Consider the following 13,571-nt stretch of genomic DNA (forward strand, 5'->3'; position numbering starts at 1 on the left):
GCATGCAGTCAGAGCAGATACTCATCCAATTGACTTCGCGAGTCTTCAACCCCTTCATCTGAATCGAGCGAACCATTGTAAGATGTTCCCTGTCCATCGGCCAACCCTATCTACGTAACCGGGCATTAAACCCGTTCAAACACGCCCGTCTGTGAGCTAAAATACTGGCTTAGTCCACACGATTGTGCTTGCTCGTGTGTGCTCGTCATCATACCATTCAAGTTCAGAACTCGGTACATGGTATCTTTCGACGTCTCTTCTAGCATCTCCCTTCTATATCATCTCTGGGGTATGTGTTTGTGAGAATTGTCGTCACAACATGAAGTGCGAACTGTGAAAGAATCAACTACATCATCCCTCGTTGAAACACGGAATTGCAACCCTTCGCCTTCATTATCTGTCTCTAACCTCCCGTTTGCTCACGCCTGGCTATCAGGATGCATCGCGTTGGCAGATGGCTTGATCGCGGGCGGTCTGCTGCCAATGCTTCCACTCAGAGCCTCGATTCTCTGGCAGAATCGCAAAACTTGGAAACCGCACTCCGTGCTGTCGAGCTGATCATGGATGATGACATTACTGGAGCAGAGAAGGGCCTCGCTGAAGGGAACTCGGCATTTCACAAACTTGCCAAAGGCACTCTTGGCTTCATGAGGGCCACTCTTGGATTTGAGCAGGAGGTCATGAAGGAGGCTTCCGACACCCTCTACGAGGCCGAGTCCAGTGCCTCGGCCAGTTATTACAAAGCCCAACATGATAGCCGCGCTTTCAATTCCTCCATTTACGAGAGAGGATCGGAGTTTGCTCTGTGCCAAGCGGAGGCTCAAATCATGTCTGCCGTCGTTGGTGTGTTGAACGAGAGTCTGACCGAATCTATTAAGGGCTTCTATAAGCTGAGAAAGGCTTACATCACGCTAGATAGCCTGGTTCAGATGGAAGTCAATTTTATGAAGACTCGAGGGGTGAGGAGCTTGGCCAATTCAAGAGCCGAGTCCACCGAAAGTCTTCATTCTCTTGCCTCGCAGAAATCGGCCAGATCTGTTCAAGACAAACCCAAGCCTGTATCAGAAAACCAAGTCCGAGATCCTGTTCAGCCTGCAAACCCTTCAGCACTACGCAATGCTGAAACAGTGGACACAGTCTCAGATGACAGCTCCGGTGATGAGGATGTTTTCCATGAAGCCAAGCCCATAAGGAATGAGAACCCTGTCACCCAAGAGTATACTGGACATCTTGAAAAGTCAATCGAAGCAGAAGACATGACTGATCTAGACCGAAAGATTGAGCGGATGAATATTCAGCACCATTCAGAGACGCTGCAAGCCGAAGGACTTATGAGACCTCCACCTCCCACCAGTCTTGGTATGCTCACCGAAGATGCCGATTCGGAAATCTTCGCAAACTCTCTAGATGTCTTTATTCATTCTGGCACCAACTTGATGTCTGGTCTACTGTCTTTGCTCATCTCAGTAATCCCCCCAGCATTCAACAAGCTGCTGTATATCATCGGATTTCGAGGCGACCGGGAGCGGGGTATTCGTATGCTCTGGCAGGCAAGCAAGTTTTCTAACATCAACGGCGGCATGGCCGGTCTTGTACTCTTTGGCTGGTACAATGGCCTTGTCGGCTTCTGCGACATCATTTCTGACTCGGATCCCTCGGACCCAAACAATGTGGATGGATATCCGGCTCCGCGTTTACAGGCTCTTTTGGTGGACATGCGTCGACGATACCCAAACAGTCGACTTTGGCTGATCGAAGAAGCAAGAATGGCTGCGTCAAAACGACAGGTAGATACTGCGCTGGACCTGCTCTCTGCCCCTGGCAAAAGCCAAATGAAACAAATCGAGGCACTTCATATGTTCGAAAAGAGTTTGAATGCAATGTATGCCCACCGCTATAAGCTTTGCGCAGACTCATTTCTCGCTTGCGTCGACCTGAACAGCTGGTCCCAGGGTCTTTATTTCTACATTGCGGGCGCATCTCACCTGGCGGCATACCGGCACGACAAATCGCTCAGTGAGCAGAAACGGAAAGACCATGCGAGGATTGCCGAAGAGTATTTCAAGACTGCGCCAACGAAAGTTGGAAAGAAGAAGATGATGGGCCGCCAACTACCCTTTGACGGCTTCGTCGTGCGCAAACTCGCCAAATGGGAAGCCCGCGCGATAAGGTTAAACTGCAGTTTTGTGGACGCCATAGGCGTCAACCCTCTTGAAGAAATGATCTTCCTATGGAACGGATACAAAAAGATGGACGCACGACACTTGCAAGAATCGCTAGACAACCTGGCGTGGTCGGAAGACCCCACGAAGAACCCACACTCCTGGGAGCAAGAGGAGCTCGATGAACGCTCCATCCTCGCGCTCCTCCGAGCCGTCATCCTGCGCAACCTGAGCCGACACAAGGAGTCCAAGGATATCCTCGTCCAGAATATCCTCAACCACGCATCCCATGAGTTCAAGGGCCTTAACCACGACGATTGGACCGCCCCGACCGCGCACCATGAGATGGCGGTCAATCTGTGGATGCAGCGATCGTCGTATGCAAAGCTTAACGGCGCGAAACTCCAGGGTGATGATCCATCAAAAGAAACGAATGTTGAGAAGGTCGCTCCGCCACCACAGCTCGATCATGCCGGTGACTTTAAGCTGGTCCAGGAGTGCAAGGTGCACCTGGAAAAGGCCAAGAATTGGGAGAAGTATGAGCTTGATGCTAGGTTAGGTATGAAGATCACGGCTGCCATGAATGCTGTCAAGCAGTGGGAGGAGAAGAAGGCTGCGACCCAATTGGTTTAGATCTCGGAGGTGAGAAGCAAGCTGTCGATTTAGACCTGTCTCCCCATCTGAGGGAATCACTCAACGGCGCAGATCATCTGTGGAGGAATGAGACACATTCTACATGCGCTCCGGTTTCAAGACAGTCGAATAATGAAACCCCACTTTTCACGAAATGGTCGATCAAGGCCACCGTCCTACTAGAATACTCGGTTTGGAAGGTCACGAACGAACGAACGCACAAGGGGAAAGAGTATAGATGGACAGGAATGCATGTGCGGAGTATAAAACATTTCCCTGTTGAATGACATACATTTGATCCAGAAAGAATGATTGCAACTTGGTGCCAAAGTGGTTCACGTATGTAGCCTTGTGCCTGCATCAACTAGCAGATGGTCTGCCAGAGCCTATGCACGAGACGGAACGTCCTTCCTCTAGTGTTCACCCCATCCACTGCTTGCTTATGAGGCCCCTCTGAGCCAGAAACAAGAACGCGATCGGACAATTAGATCGAACTACTGAGTAGTGAGTCTCCAACGTGATCTACAGATGTCACACGTTCCGAGGAAGCCTCAAACTCAAGAAATGCGTCCCCTCCAGTGGCGTCTCATAGTATGGCGCGATCTCCACAAAGCCCAGCGCGCGATACATGTTCCTCGCGGCGACCATTGTCGGGAGCGTGTCCAGCCTTACCTCGCCGTAGCCCAGCCTCTCAGCAACATCGAGAATGCCGGCAGCGAGCGCCTTACCCATGCCCGTGCCCCGCCCGGCGGGCGTCACGTACAGGCGCTTCATCTCGCAGCTCGACGTCGACAGCGCGGCGGGGAGTTGGAGCGCCCGCAGCGCCACACAGCCAATCGCCTCGCCACTTGCAGTGTCCCGCGCGAGAAGCAGCTCGCCGCCCGCTTCGGGAGAGTACTTCCCTGGCATGGATGACATCTCGGCTGAGAAGTTCTGGAAGGACAGGTCGATGCCCAGTGAGCCCGCGTAAGCGTGGAAGAGGGTGATGGCGGAAGCAAGGTCGCCCGCGGTGCGCACGGGGGTTATGCCGAATTTTGGGCTTGGCTGGTGGTGAGGGTCGGCCATAATTTCAGCCTAGTATATATACTGTACCAACTACTCGTAGAGGACCACTTCGAGGAGAGGCGACTTTTCCGAGTTCAACTCGTGGCCCGCGATCTGGTTCAGGGCGGGTCGTCGACTTGTGTCGTGTGGCTCGGATGTTTACGGAGAGCGAGTTTTGCCTGTATCAAAGCGCCTTCTTTTTTTTTCCGCCTTCACGGTCGGTTGAGTTCAATTCAACAGGTCTTCTACATTTTTGGTTTTGTTGGTGGTGGGAAGTACGGGTCCAGGTCAAGAATGAGTCAAGCTCGAGCCGAAAGGCGCGACTGACTCACGTAGTCGAAGACACTCCATTAGGCAGTCGGAGTTTGCTGGTTGACTCCCGACAACCTGGACCAGATCTCTTTTCCCAACCCGGGCTGAGCTGTATCTTACATTGATTCTCCAAGAGGACTCTCCTTGCGGCGATCGAACCGACGACTCGGCGAGGCGCAACAGCGGGTGGCCAGGCTTTTTTTCTTCTGGATTTAGGTCGTGTGATATCCCAGTCGTAAAAATTATATATTCCATTACTCACGTGTCCATCGGCCAGGCTGATCTGATGCGGGTGGTGGGAAGACCGAGGCTGAACATGCTCATAATTGCCAGTGCTTATTGCCGAGTTCTGTGGGTACAGCTTTGTTCTGGCGCAGCCTGTCCCTGGTTTGAAGGTGAATGTGATACGTAAAGGATTTCCATCTCCTTTTTAAGCGAGGGCCTCGCTGGAAGGGCGCATTGCTTTTGCGGGCCCTGGCTTATGCCGCCAAGTGGGCGTGGCTTGATCAACATCGTTAGACTTTCAGTGGGCGCCGGGAGCATGGGGACCCAAACTTCTCGACCTGCATTGAGGTGGACCAAGCGACATCGGATTGGGGCAAATAACCAATCCAAGAGGCAACACTCATGAATTTTACGATGCCCAGTGCCCTCCATACTCGAAATCCGAGGAGCACCCTTGGTTTCCCCCATCCATTGCTCCATCTGCAAAACAAACGAGACATGATTCGGCATCTGATCAAAGATAGGCGTTTGCTTGATGCTCAAGGCCCAGCTCCGGGTATGGGTCCCTCGAGGTCCTAAGCTTTCAATGGCCCTGTGCCTTATCGGGCCAATCATGCATCTGCTTCGGCCGTTTTCTCGATAATTATGTTGTCGCTTCAACTTCAAAGAAGAATGCGCTGGTGGCAGGGTTGCTGGAATCCATGACCTTATGCCTTGTGTTATCGCAGCTATTTCATGACACAACCTAGATGGTGATCGGTGCTAACTTAGCTGCTGCTGGCAACTGGTGCACATGCGACAACCCTTCATCTCCGATGTCGTCACCTGTTTGTATGTAAGTAGCTGATGATTGCTGCTGGAAAACAAATGTGCCAAAAAGATCTATGCTCGAGACCTCGCCAGAAGCAAGCCAGCATCTTTCCACAGCCGAGCCTCAGCTGTTCAAAGCACCCTGCTTTCTTCTTCCCTTCCTTCACCTCTTCTCATTCATAAACTCCCTCTCTTCTGCTGCCTCGACACTCCTTACAACCCTTCCCTCTACCCAAGATAACACCTCCATTTCGACGACCCCATTGTCCTCTCTCCACAGCACATAATTCTCTCACACAGACAACATGTCGAACCTTCCATCAGAGCCTGAGTTCGAGCAGGCATACAAGGAGCTAGTCTCCACCCTACAGAACTCCTCGCTCTTCGAGAAGAACCCCGAATATAAGAAAGCCCTCAAAATCGCCTCCATACCCGAGCGGATCATCCAATTCCGAGTGGTCTGGGAAGACGACAAGGGCGAAGTCCAAGTCAACCGCGGTTACCGAGTCCAGTTCAACTCCGCTCTAGGTCCCTACAAGGGCGGTCTCAGATTTCACCCCACCGTGAACTTGTCAGTCTTGAAGTTCTTGGGCTTCGAGCAGATCTTCAAAAATGCCCTGACCGGCCTGAACATGGGCGGTGGAAAGGGCGGTGCCGATTTCGACCCCAAGGGCAAATCAGACAACGAGATCAGAAAGTTTTGCTGTGCTTTCATGAGCGAGTTGGGCAAGCATATTGGTGCGGATACTGATGTTCCCGGTAGGTTTTTGATGGTGCAGCCTTAAAAATTTGGAAATTGCGAACTAATATTGATAATAGCTGGTGATATCGGCGTTTCTGGCCGCGAGATCGGCTGGTTGTTTGGACAATATAAGAAACAGACAAAGCTGTGGGAAGGCGTTTTGACTGGCAAGGGAGGATCATGGGGAGGCTCTCTCATCCGGCCAGAAGCCACCGGTTATGGTGTCGTTTACGTAAGCATTTCTTGGAATTCCTGGCTACTTGCCCCACCATGTTGCTAATTGCACGACAGTACGTTGAACACATGATCAAATACGCCACTGAAGGCAAGGAATCCTTCGCAGGAAAGAAAGTCGCCATCTCTGGATCCGGCAATGTCGCCCAATACGCTGCATTAAAGGTCATCGAGCTGGGTGGAACCGTCGTTTCGCTAAGTGACAGCAAAGGCTCCATCATCGCAACTACGGACAAAGGCATTGAAGCCGAGCTCATCGAAATCATCGCCAAGCTAAAAGTCGACCGGAAACAACTGTCCGAGGTCGCCAGCACATCCGACTTCAGCAGCAAAGTTAAGTATATCGACGGTGCCCGCCCGTGGCTACACGTTGGCGAAGTCGATGTTGCCCTTCCCTCGGCGACTCAGAACGAAGTGTCAAAAGAGGAGGCTGAAGGCTTGATCAAGGCCGGCGCCAAATTCATCGCTGAGGGCAGCAACATGGGTTGCACGCAAGAGGCAATCGACGTTTTCGAAGCGGACCGGAAATCCAAGAAGGAACAGGCCATCTGGTACGCCCCGGGCAAGGCCGCCAACGCTGGTGGTGTGGCCGTCTCCGGTCTGGAGATGGCTCAAAACTCCGCCCGCATCAAGTGGACCGCGGAGGAGGTCGACCAGAAACTCAAGGACATCATGAAGAACTGCTTTGAAAACGGCCTGCAGACGGCCATGACATATGTCACCCCAGCTGAGGGCGAGTACCCCAGTTTGGTTGCGGGCAGCAACATCGCTGGGTTCAGCAAGGTTGCGGCTGCGATGAAGGACCAGGGCGATTGGTGGTGATTGTGGTCGTGATATGTGACATGATGATATAGTAGATTTAGATTTAACGAAATATACCAACATTTGCATGTGCTTATTTGAGGAATCTCCCTCTGCAGAACTAGCTCCATTTGATGAACGATTGAGATAAAACCGTCTTCCACACTATTGTAGATATAAACAAAGGGTCTTGCGCCCGCCCAGTCCAGTATCTTGCTGTAGTCTTTGCACAGGCGGTGTGTGCCCTATCCTTCTCCCCCAGTGACCAGATTCTCTCCTTCAAGTGTCGTGTCGCCTCCGCAGATAAGCGCTTGACGGACAAACTCAAAACAGTGAGCAACATGCTTCGTGTCCGGAGTGCCGAAGCCTTCTATTCGCGTCAAGGAATACTCCCTCAATATTAATGACTGCATTCAACATATCCTGACACTAGTCTTCATCCAATGTGATTGAGGGTACAATGCTGGAGACAACATACGAGGCAATGGAATTGGTGAAACACCGAGACGATGTACATTGGGCGAGGCCCATCTCCTCTATACGTGAATTGATACGGGGTGTCTAAACCCTCTCTCTGGGATTCGTTGATGCTGAACATTCCTCTTGAGCCTGGACAAGCACCGCTTTAGCATCCTGGTCTTGACCTAGTAGACCGCAAGATGAAAACCCACTGGGTTCGAGCTCAAGCCAGTTGCGCAAAGTGTGGTTCAAGGCTCCTTTGTCCGTGAACATAGCTTCATTGACGTAGCGATCGTCTTGGAGGAAACGGTGAGACTGCATAGGAACTAGAGCCAACAGTTAGATGTGTAAATTCTGCACAAACACAGTGTTACTCGCCATCGAGGACGGCTTGCGGCACTTGACCAGAACTCGAATTTCTCTGGACCCCAAGCAAGCAGTATATTAAGATCAATATCGTGAGAAGCCCACTGATCTCGAGCAGTAGCCTCGGCCACCTTTGTGTATGTGATACACGATCCGATGGGTGTGTTTGATAACATTCAGGATCTGAGGATTGATACGACAGTCCATTAGATATTTCAGAGTCCTCTCCATCTTCCTGAGAAACCAGATTGTAGAGTTCCTTTTACGGATGACCGAGGGGCATCGTGATCTTCCCTCTCCTTCACGCAATTTTCCTCACGAGTTGGGGTTACTGAACAGATGAATCAACCCACAAAGTATTGTGCGAAGTAGTAATATTGTCCAGCAGTCAAGGTGGAAAGGCTGTTCTGCAGAAGTGGTCCGTATGCGAATGCACAGGAGAAATCGACAGTGTCCATGTTTTGTGCGGCCTGAATGTACACAGCCCCTATCCATGCTGATCCCCACCGCTGCGGCATTGGAGGCATCATCTGCTTCTCAAACCTTGTTTCCGTATTGGAGATTGTTTGCGAGCCGGGAGCGAGCGGAAGATCCAATGGTGAACCAGGCTTACGGGATGTGAATGTTTGCTGAAAGTCGGCAAAAGAGCGAGATCCCTTCCACAATGGTGCAATGATGAGGGACCGGTTTCACTCCAGCTACTGGGGCGCTGTTTGAGGGCATTACAGCGCTCAGGTATCCTCACTGATTTGTGGTTCCCTGATTTGCCCGACATCTGTGCCCGAAGGGCTGGGAGAGCCAGATAAGGCGCGAAGGGAAGCAAGATATGGTAAGCTGTAACAGTCAGACAGCCCTTTGACGGTCTGGATCCATCGGTCGTCCCAAGCTTCATTTAGTGCTCGGCGGCAGTGGGGCCTGTGGAGTGTAGTGTTGAGGCTGAAGCGTAGAGGGTGAGTCGTCCAATCCTTACTCCCGCCAACTGAGTCTGTCGACATTGCACAAGCCCTAAGCCCTAAGCCCTAAGCCCTGGTAACCACTTAAGCTTAAATTGACATGGTTCCCCCAAGGGATGTACTAACTAAAGACCCACTACCAACCAGGGAATCATTAGATACCTCCTAGGTGCCTACCTACCGAGTATCTGGTTACAGATTTCTAGCTCCTAGTGCTTTGTACCTAATCTCCATAGTTACTGATTACACCCGCTTTGGTTCGTTCATGATTGTATCAGTGACTCTCATCTGAACCATAGCTGCTTCACCTAAATTACCCAGAATATGGGTAGACCTGCGGGAAACGTAATTATGCTTTAACACGAGAAGCGCATCTCAGATACAACAAGTAAGTCGACATAGTAACTGAACGTCGACTAAATGAACCACATTTCGCAGCTTGCAAAAGTAGTACCTACTCCATAGTTTTTTGTGTTACTGCACTTATGATCAATTCTCTGTGGTCTCTAGCAAGACTTCATCTGTGTTATGATAATGCAGATTCTATCTAGAGTGTAGACTTTCCCACCCATAAACCCGAGATCACCCTAATACATGAACGCTACAGTCGACCGATTGTCAAACCTAGTCAACTGACTTGAAGATTCGTGGTGCAGCCTTGTGGAGAGTCGATACCTAAGGCTCGCTCTACCACATAGGGGTCTCAGGGGATGCCTCACGCTCCATCCTGCGTCTGAGATCTGTGAGTTAGAGTGCGAAAGTGTTATTGAGATATCGATACATACGTGTTGTGACCGCCAGCAGACGTACCTGTACCCCAGTGGTCACCAGGGACTGGCTCAGGAGCAGCTTCACGCGCCATCTTGCGTCTGAACATTTTCGCGTTAAAAATGCCAACCGAACTGAATTATTTTCACCTACGTGCTGTGGCCACCAGCGGACGTGTCTGTGCCCCAATGATCGCCAGGAACCGGTTCAGGAGCGGCTTCACACTTCCTTTTACGTCTGTGACATGTCAGCTAGTGGTTGACAAAACCAAGAGTTGGTATCAAATACGTATCGTGACCTCCAGCAGATTGCGTCTGCGGTAGTTTGAGCAAACATTCGAGAGACGAAGAGGTGTGTTCTACATACGTATCGTGACCTCCAGCGGAGGTGCCCCAGTTGTGTCCATTCACTCGAGCTTCCAAGTGACCCTCTTGGATTGGCACAGCAACTGCAGCCGTCATTGCCACAATGAGTGCATAGGTTGAAAGAGGAAAGAGCTTCATCTTGAAACGGTGCGTGTTCAAAAACTGTTGTGGGGGAATTTGAATGACTGACTTATACCAATGTAGACCTGGACATGTCTGTTCCTTATATATCCATGCTCACTGTTCACCAGCGGGAAGGACTACTTACCACCACTACTTCACTGACCCTTGAAATAGTGGACTGGCAATAAGTATAGATCCTATACCATCCCTGCGGATTGTTTCAACTTTCTGTCTAGTAACCCCTTTAACTCGATGAATATAGCCTTTATAAGTGTCAGTCCCGACTGCCCAGGGGCTGGTTGCTGCGGTAAGTATTGTCAATACCTCGCCACTAACCCCCATAGCTTATTCGATTACCAAATTTCGAGGTGTAATCCGACGAACGAACTAGCTTTTGTCAGCTAAATAGAAGAAGTGGACACCAATCCCTTGACCTCCAGCCCGCCGAAACTGATGCGTCAGAGACGAAAGAGAGAATCGGGTTTACTAGCAGTTCGGAAAATCTAGCTTGAGCGAAAATGAGGATTCTGTCGGCCTGAATAGTGCTCACAGTGAGCAGAACATTCGTCCATGCTTTCAAACATTCGAGCAGAGCACCATGGGCTTGCGACAGCTACAATCCAGTGAATCTCCTTCTGAATGAGAGTGAATGTTCTATTGCAGCTAGTACGATCTCTACGTTGCTCGGCAGAGGAAGTTATGGCGTCGTGCGGAAAATTCACAACTCTGTTACTGGGCAGACTGTGGTCGTCAAAACGCATGGTCTTCAGCATGAAGAAGAATACGAACAGGACTATCTTGCCTCTATTCAATCCGAATATTCTATTGCCACGCGCCTCTGACACCCCAACGTCGTTGAGACGTACGATCTGTATAACAACCATTGGGGAGCATGGCACCAGGTGATGGAATACCTGCCTGTGGAGCTTGCGAAGATAATAGGAAGGAATAGAGCCGAGCCTGAGGTTCAAGTCAACTGCATTCTTACTCAAGTCGTGAAAGCTATTGCATACATGCACTCGCTTGGCATTGCGCACATGGACATCAAGGTCCAAAATATCGGAATTGATTACATGCGACGAGCAAAAATCTTTGACTTTGGAAGCTCGCAAATAATTCTTGAGAAGAAATTTGAGACTTCTTGGATTACAGGTGTGTAAACTCGGATGATGGATGAAAGATTCTTCGAAAGAATCGCACAAAGCTAATTGCTTACACTTTCACCCAGGAATACATGGCACGACTAAATATCTCTCCCCAGAAATAATGCAGGACACTCCGTACGACCCAGCTTCAGCTGATGTGTGGACACTGGCCATTTTATACATCCGGATGAGCACTGGTCGCTAGCCATGGGCGGAGGCTATCTCGACAGACGCCTCCTTTTATGCCTTTTGGGAGCATTCCCGCTCTAATGAGCATGGTACACTTGACTCGATAGGGGGCAGAGGGGGAATCATAAGCAGGGCTCTGCGGAACACAGAGACGAATAGTGGCGGCTTGCCAGATTTATCCAGTCTATTCTCAACAAATGTGCGCGGGATTCTCACCAAGATGCTAAGGCTGGATCCGAAAGCAAGAGTGACTACCAGAGATATCGTAACGGACCCATGGATTCAGTCAATGGAGCTTTGCGACGTAGGGGATCTGATGTCTTTGCAAAGTTCATCCGAAAACTCCTTCGAGGACCCTATGACTAGGCCCACTCTTTACGGATTATTAGATCTACTGTAATTTTCAAATTCCAGACTTTTGTGCAAACCCGCTGGCATCAGCCCTTTGAACTGGGGTTCTTTCTTGTCTCCACTGAGGAAAGCTTTGCGAGGGACCACAGTGTAGTTGATTACAGGGGCTGTGATTCAGCCTATGGTCAGACCCCGGCAAAGTCAAAGCTGAAAATGGGCCTATAGAAGTGGGTTCCGAGTAAGTTATGGAGTATTAGACCTTGGAATCAAGTGCTATCACACCTGCACATGGAAGACGATCAAACCAGTAGCCTTGGTGCCCAAAATCGATGCATTTCACGAGAGCTGCAACAAGTGGCCCTTTGCTAGTGGTAAATCATCCCGCAAATCTAAACCACCGACCTGCTTCATGTCTCGTCAAGGGGCACTGCGTCGCAGTCAGCCTTCCATGACCAGAAAACCCATGTTGGGATTTAACTTTATGCACTCCGTCCTTTTTTTTCCCAACGAGATTGACTCATTCTACTTTTTCACACCTTTCGATGATGGCATCAGAAGGCATGGCAGCGCCCCCCCAAAAAATGGCCTTATGAGCTGCTACCAAATTCGCCCACATCGGCCAACGCAGGAAAGACACGTTGAAATTCATGGCTATTGGCCTTTTTCACACCGTGCTTGACTTCAGCTGCATGTTTGTATATTCTGATTCATACACATGCCAAAACAAAATTGCAGTCCTCCCCATGCGGCAACTCGGTCGCAGCTGCACATTCGATCCACTATCCGACCTGTGGCTCCCTCAAGAATGCACTCGGGCATACAACGAAGAATACGTCAACTTCAAAGACAGTGCTCCTTGGCGTTATTGGGCCGACGAGGAAGGAAACTTTGAGATCTTCAATCGGTCCTCCAACGTGGACGGACAACACTATTGGTCAACGGAAGAAGAACACATTGTCCACTGCGCATTTATGATTCTGAGGTTCGCAGACACGCTAGATACTGGAGTCGGATTTGGCCTCGATGGCAGGAAAACACTTACGGAACATATGTCACACTGCACAAAAGCCTTATTGAGTGCCGCCCTGACCGGTAATGATCTGCATTTCAGAAACACTGAGCCAAAGTCTGGTATTGGCCGCTGTTGAGGCGTGTGGTGGGACATGACCTCCGCAGCAAACGGATATAAAAAAGGCTGGGTAGCAAGTAACAGGAAAGCTCGTTTTGATAAGGCTAGGGCCACGGTGTGAAGAGAGACAACTAAAATAAGCGGAAGGTCGAAATTTCTATGCGACAGTTGATCATACATGGGATGCAACCTATTTTCTATCCTAGGAGTGACTGGAGGTGGCGAAGCCGACTTAATTAAGGCGGAAACTTTCCCTCGGGATAACGCACGGTCTGCTCTTCCTTCTCTGTATCCTGATAGCATGGCATTGAAAAGAATTCTCGAGGGCGTATCGGAAACTGAACAGTCTCTACTTTGCGCGATTTACCTATTCGAGGGGCACGACTGAGATTCTGTTCTCCGATTGTCGGAATAGATTGTGGCTCCATGAGAAAGACTCGCGAAGCTACTGTTGAATCCGAACCCACCGCACCGCATGATATGGATATCACGATCACTTGGATTCCAGAGTCCTCACGAAACGGTTTTCATGCGGGTATGGACCTAAGCTAACAGCATAAGCGCAAGTGGTGGTCAAAGCACCCTGAGCACTTCATTCAATCTCTCGACGAGTCCTGATTGATCGGCACTAGCATCAGCGAAGCTGCAAACTTAGCGGTGTGGTGTATCAATTGATCGAAGCCCTAGGTTCAATGAGACGGTAGATTTGTCACAAAGCCGGGGGGCCAACTTTGTTGACTTGCGCGCTCCATCTTGTTAT

The 13,571-nt window shown here is 50.2% G+C and overlaps 5 protein-coding genes across 5 annotated transcripts; 4 read left to right on the plus strand and 1 right to left on the minus strand.

Annotated features, from left to right (window-relative positions):
- Positions 1-437: 437 nt before the first annotated feature.
- A1O9_11158 (uncharacterized protein) lies at positions 438-2,795 on the plus strand (the record flags this gene model as incomplete). Its single annotated transcript, XM_013399877.1, has 1 exon — positions 438-2,795. One exon carries the CDS (start codon positions 438-440, stop codon positions 2,793-2,795), a length of 2,358 nt encoding a protein of 785 aa, XP_013255331.1.
- A 531-nt stretch (positions 2,796-3,326) lies between these two features.
- A1O9_11159 (uncharacterized protein) lies at positions 3,327-3,860 on the minus strand (the record flags this gene model as incomplete). Its single annotated transcript, XM_013399878.1, has 1 exon — positions 3,327-3,860. One exon carries the CDS (start codon positions 3,858-3,860, stop codon positions 3,327-3,329), a length of 534 nt encoding a protein of 177 aa, XP_013255332.1.
- A 1,631-nt stretch (positions 3,861-5,491) lies between these two features.
- A1O9_11160 (NADP-specific glutamate dehydrogenase) lies at positions 5,492-6,984 on the plus strand (the record flags this gene model as incomplete). Its single annotated transcript, XM_013399879.1, has 3 exons — positions 5,492-5,945; positions 6,006-6,160; positions 6,220-6,984. 3 exons carry the CDS (start codon positions 5,492-5,494, stop codon positions 6,982-6,984), a joined length of 1,374 nt encoding a protein of 457 aa, XP_013255333.1.
- A 3,918-nt stretch (positions 6,985-10,902) lies between these two features.
- On the plus strand, positions 10,903-11,157 carry A1O9_11161 (uncharacterized protein; the record flags this gene model as incomplete). Its single annotated transcript, XM_013399880.1, has 1 exon — positions 10,903-11,157. One exon carries the CDS (start codon positions 10,903-10,905, stop codon positions 11,155-11,157), a length of 255 nt encoding a protein of 84 aa, XP_013255334.1.
- Positions 11,158-12,425: 1,268 nt separating this feature from the next.
- On the plus strand, positions 12,426-12,830 carry A1O9_11162 (uncharacterized protein; the record flags this gene model as incomplete). Its single annotated transcript, XM_013399881.1, has 1 exon — positions 12,426-12,830. The coding sequence occupies one exon, from the start codon at positions 12,426-12,428 to the stop codon at positions 12,828-12,830; it is 405 nt and encodes a 134-aa protein (XP_013255335.1).
- Positions 12,831-13,571: the final 741 nt, after the last annotated feature.

This window comes from Exophiala aquamarina (assembly GCF_000709125.1).
Source record: "Exophiala aquamarina CBS 119918 chromosome Unknown aczIA-supercont1.16, whole genome shotgun sequence".
NCBI lineage: Eukaryota > Fungi > Ascomycota > Eurotiomycetes > Chaetothyriales > Herpotrichiellaceae > Exophiala > Exophiala aquamarina.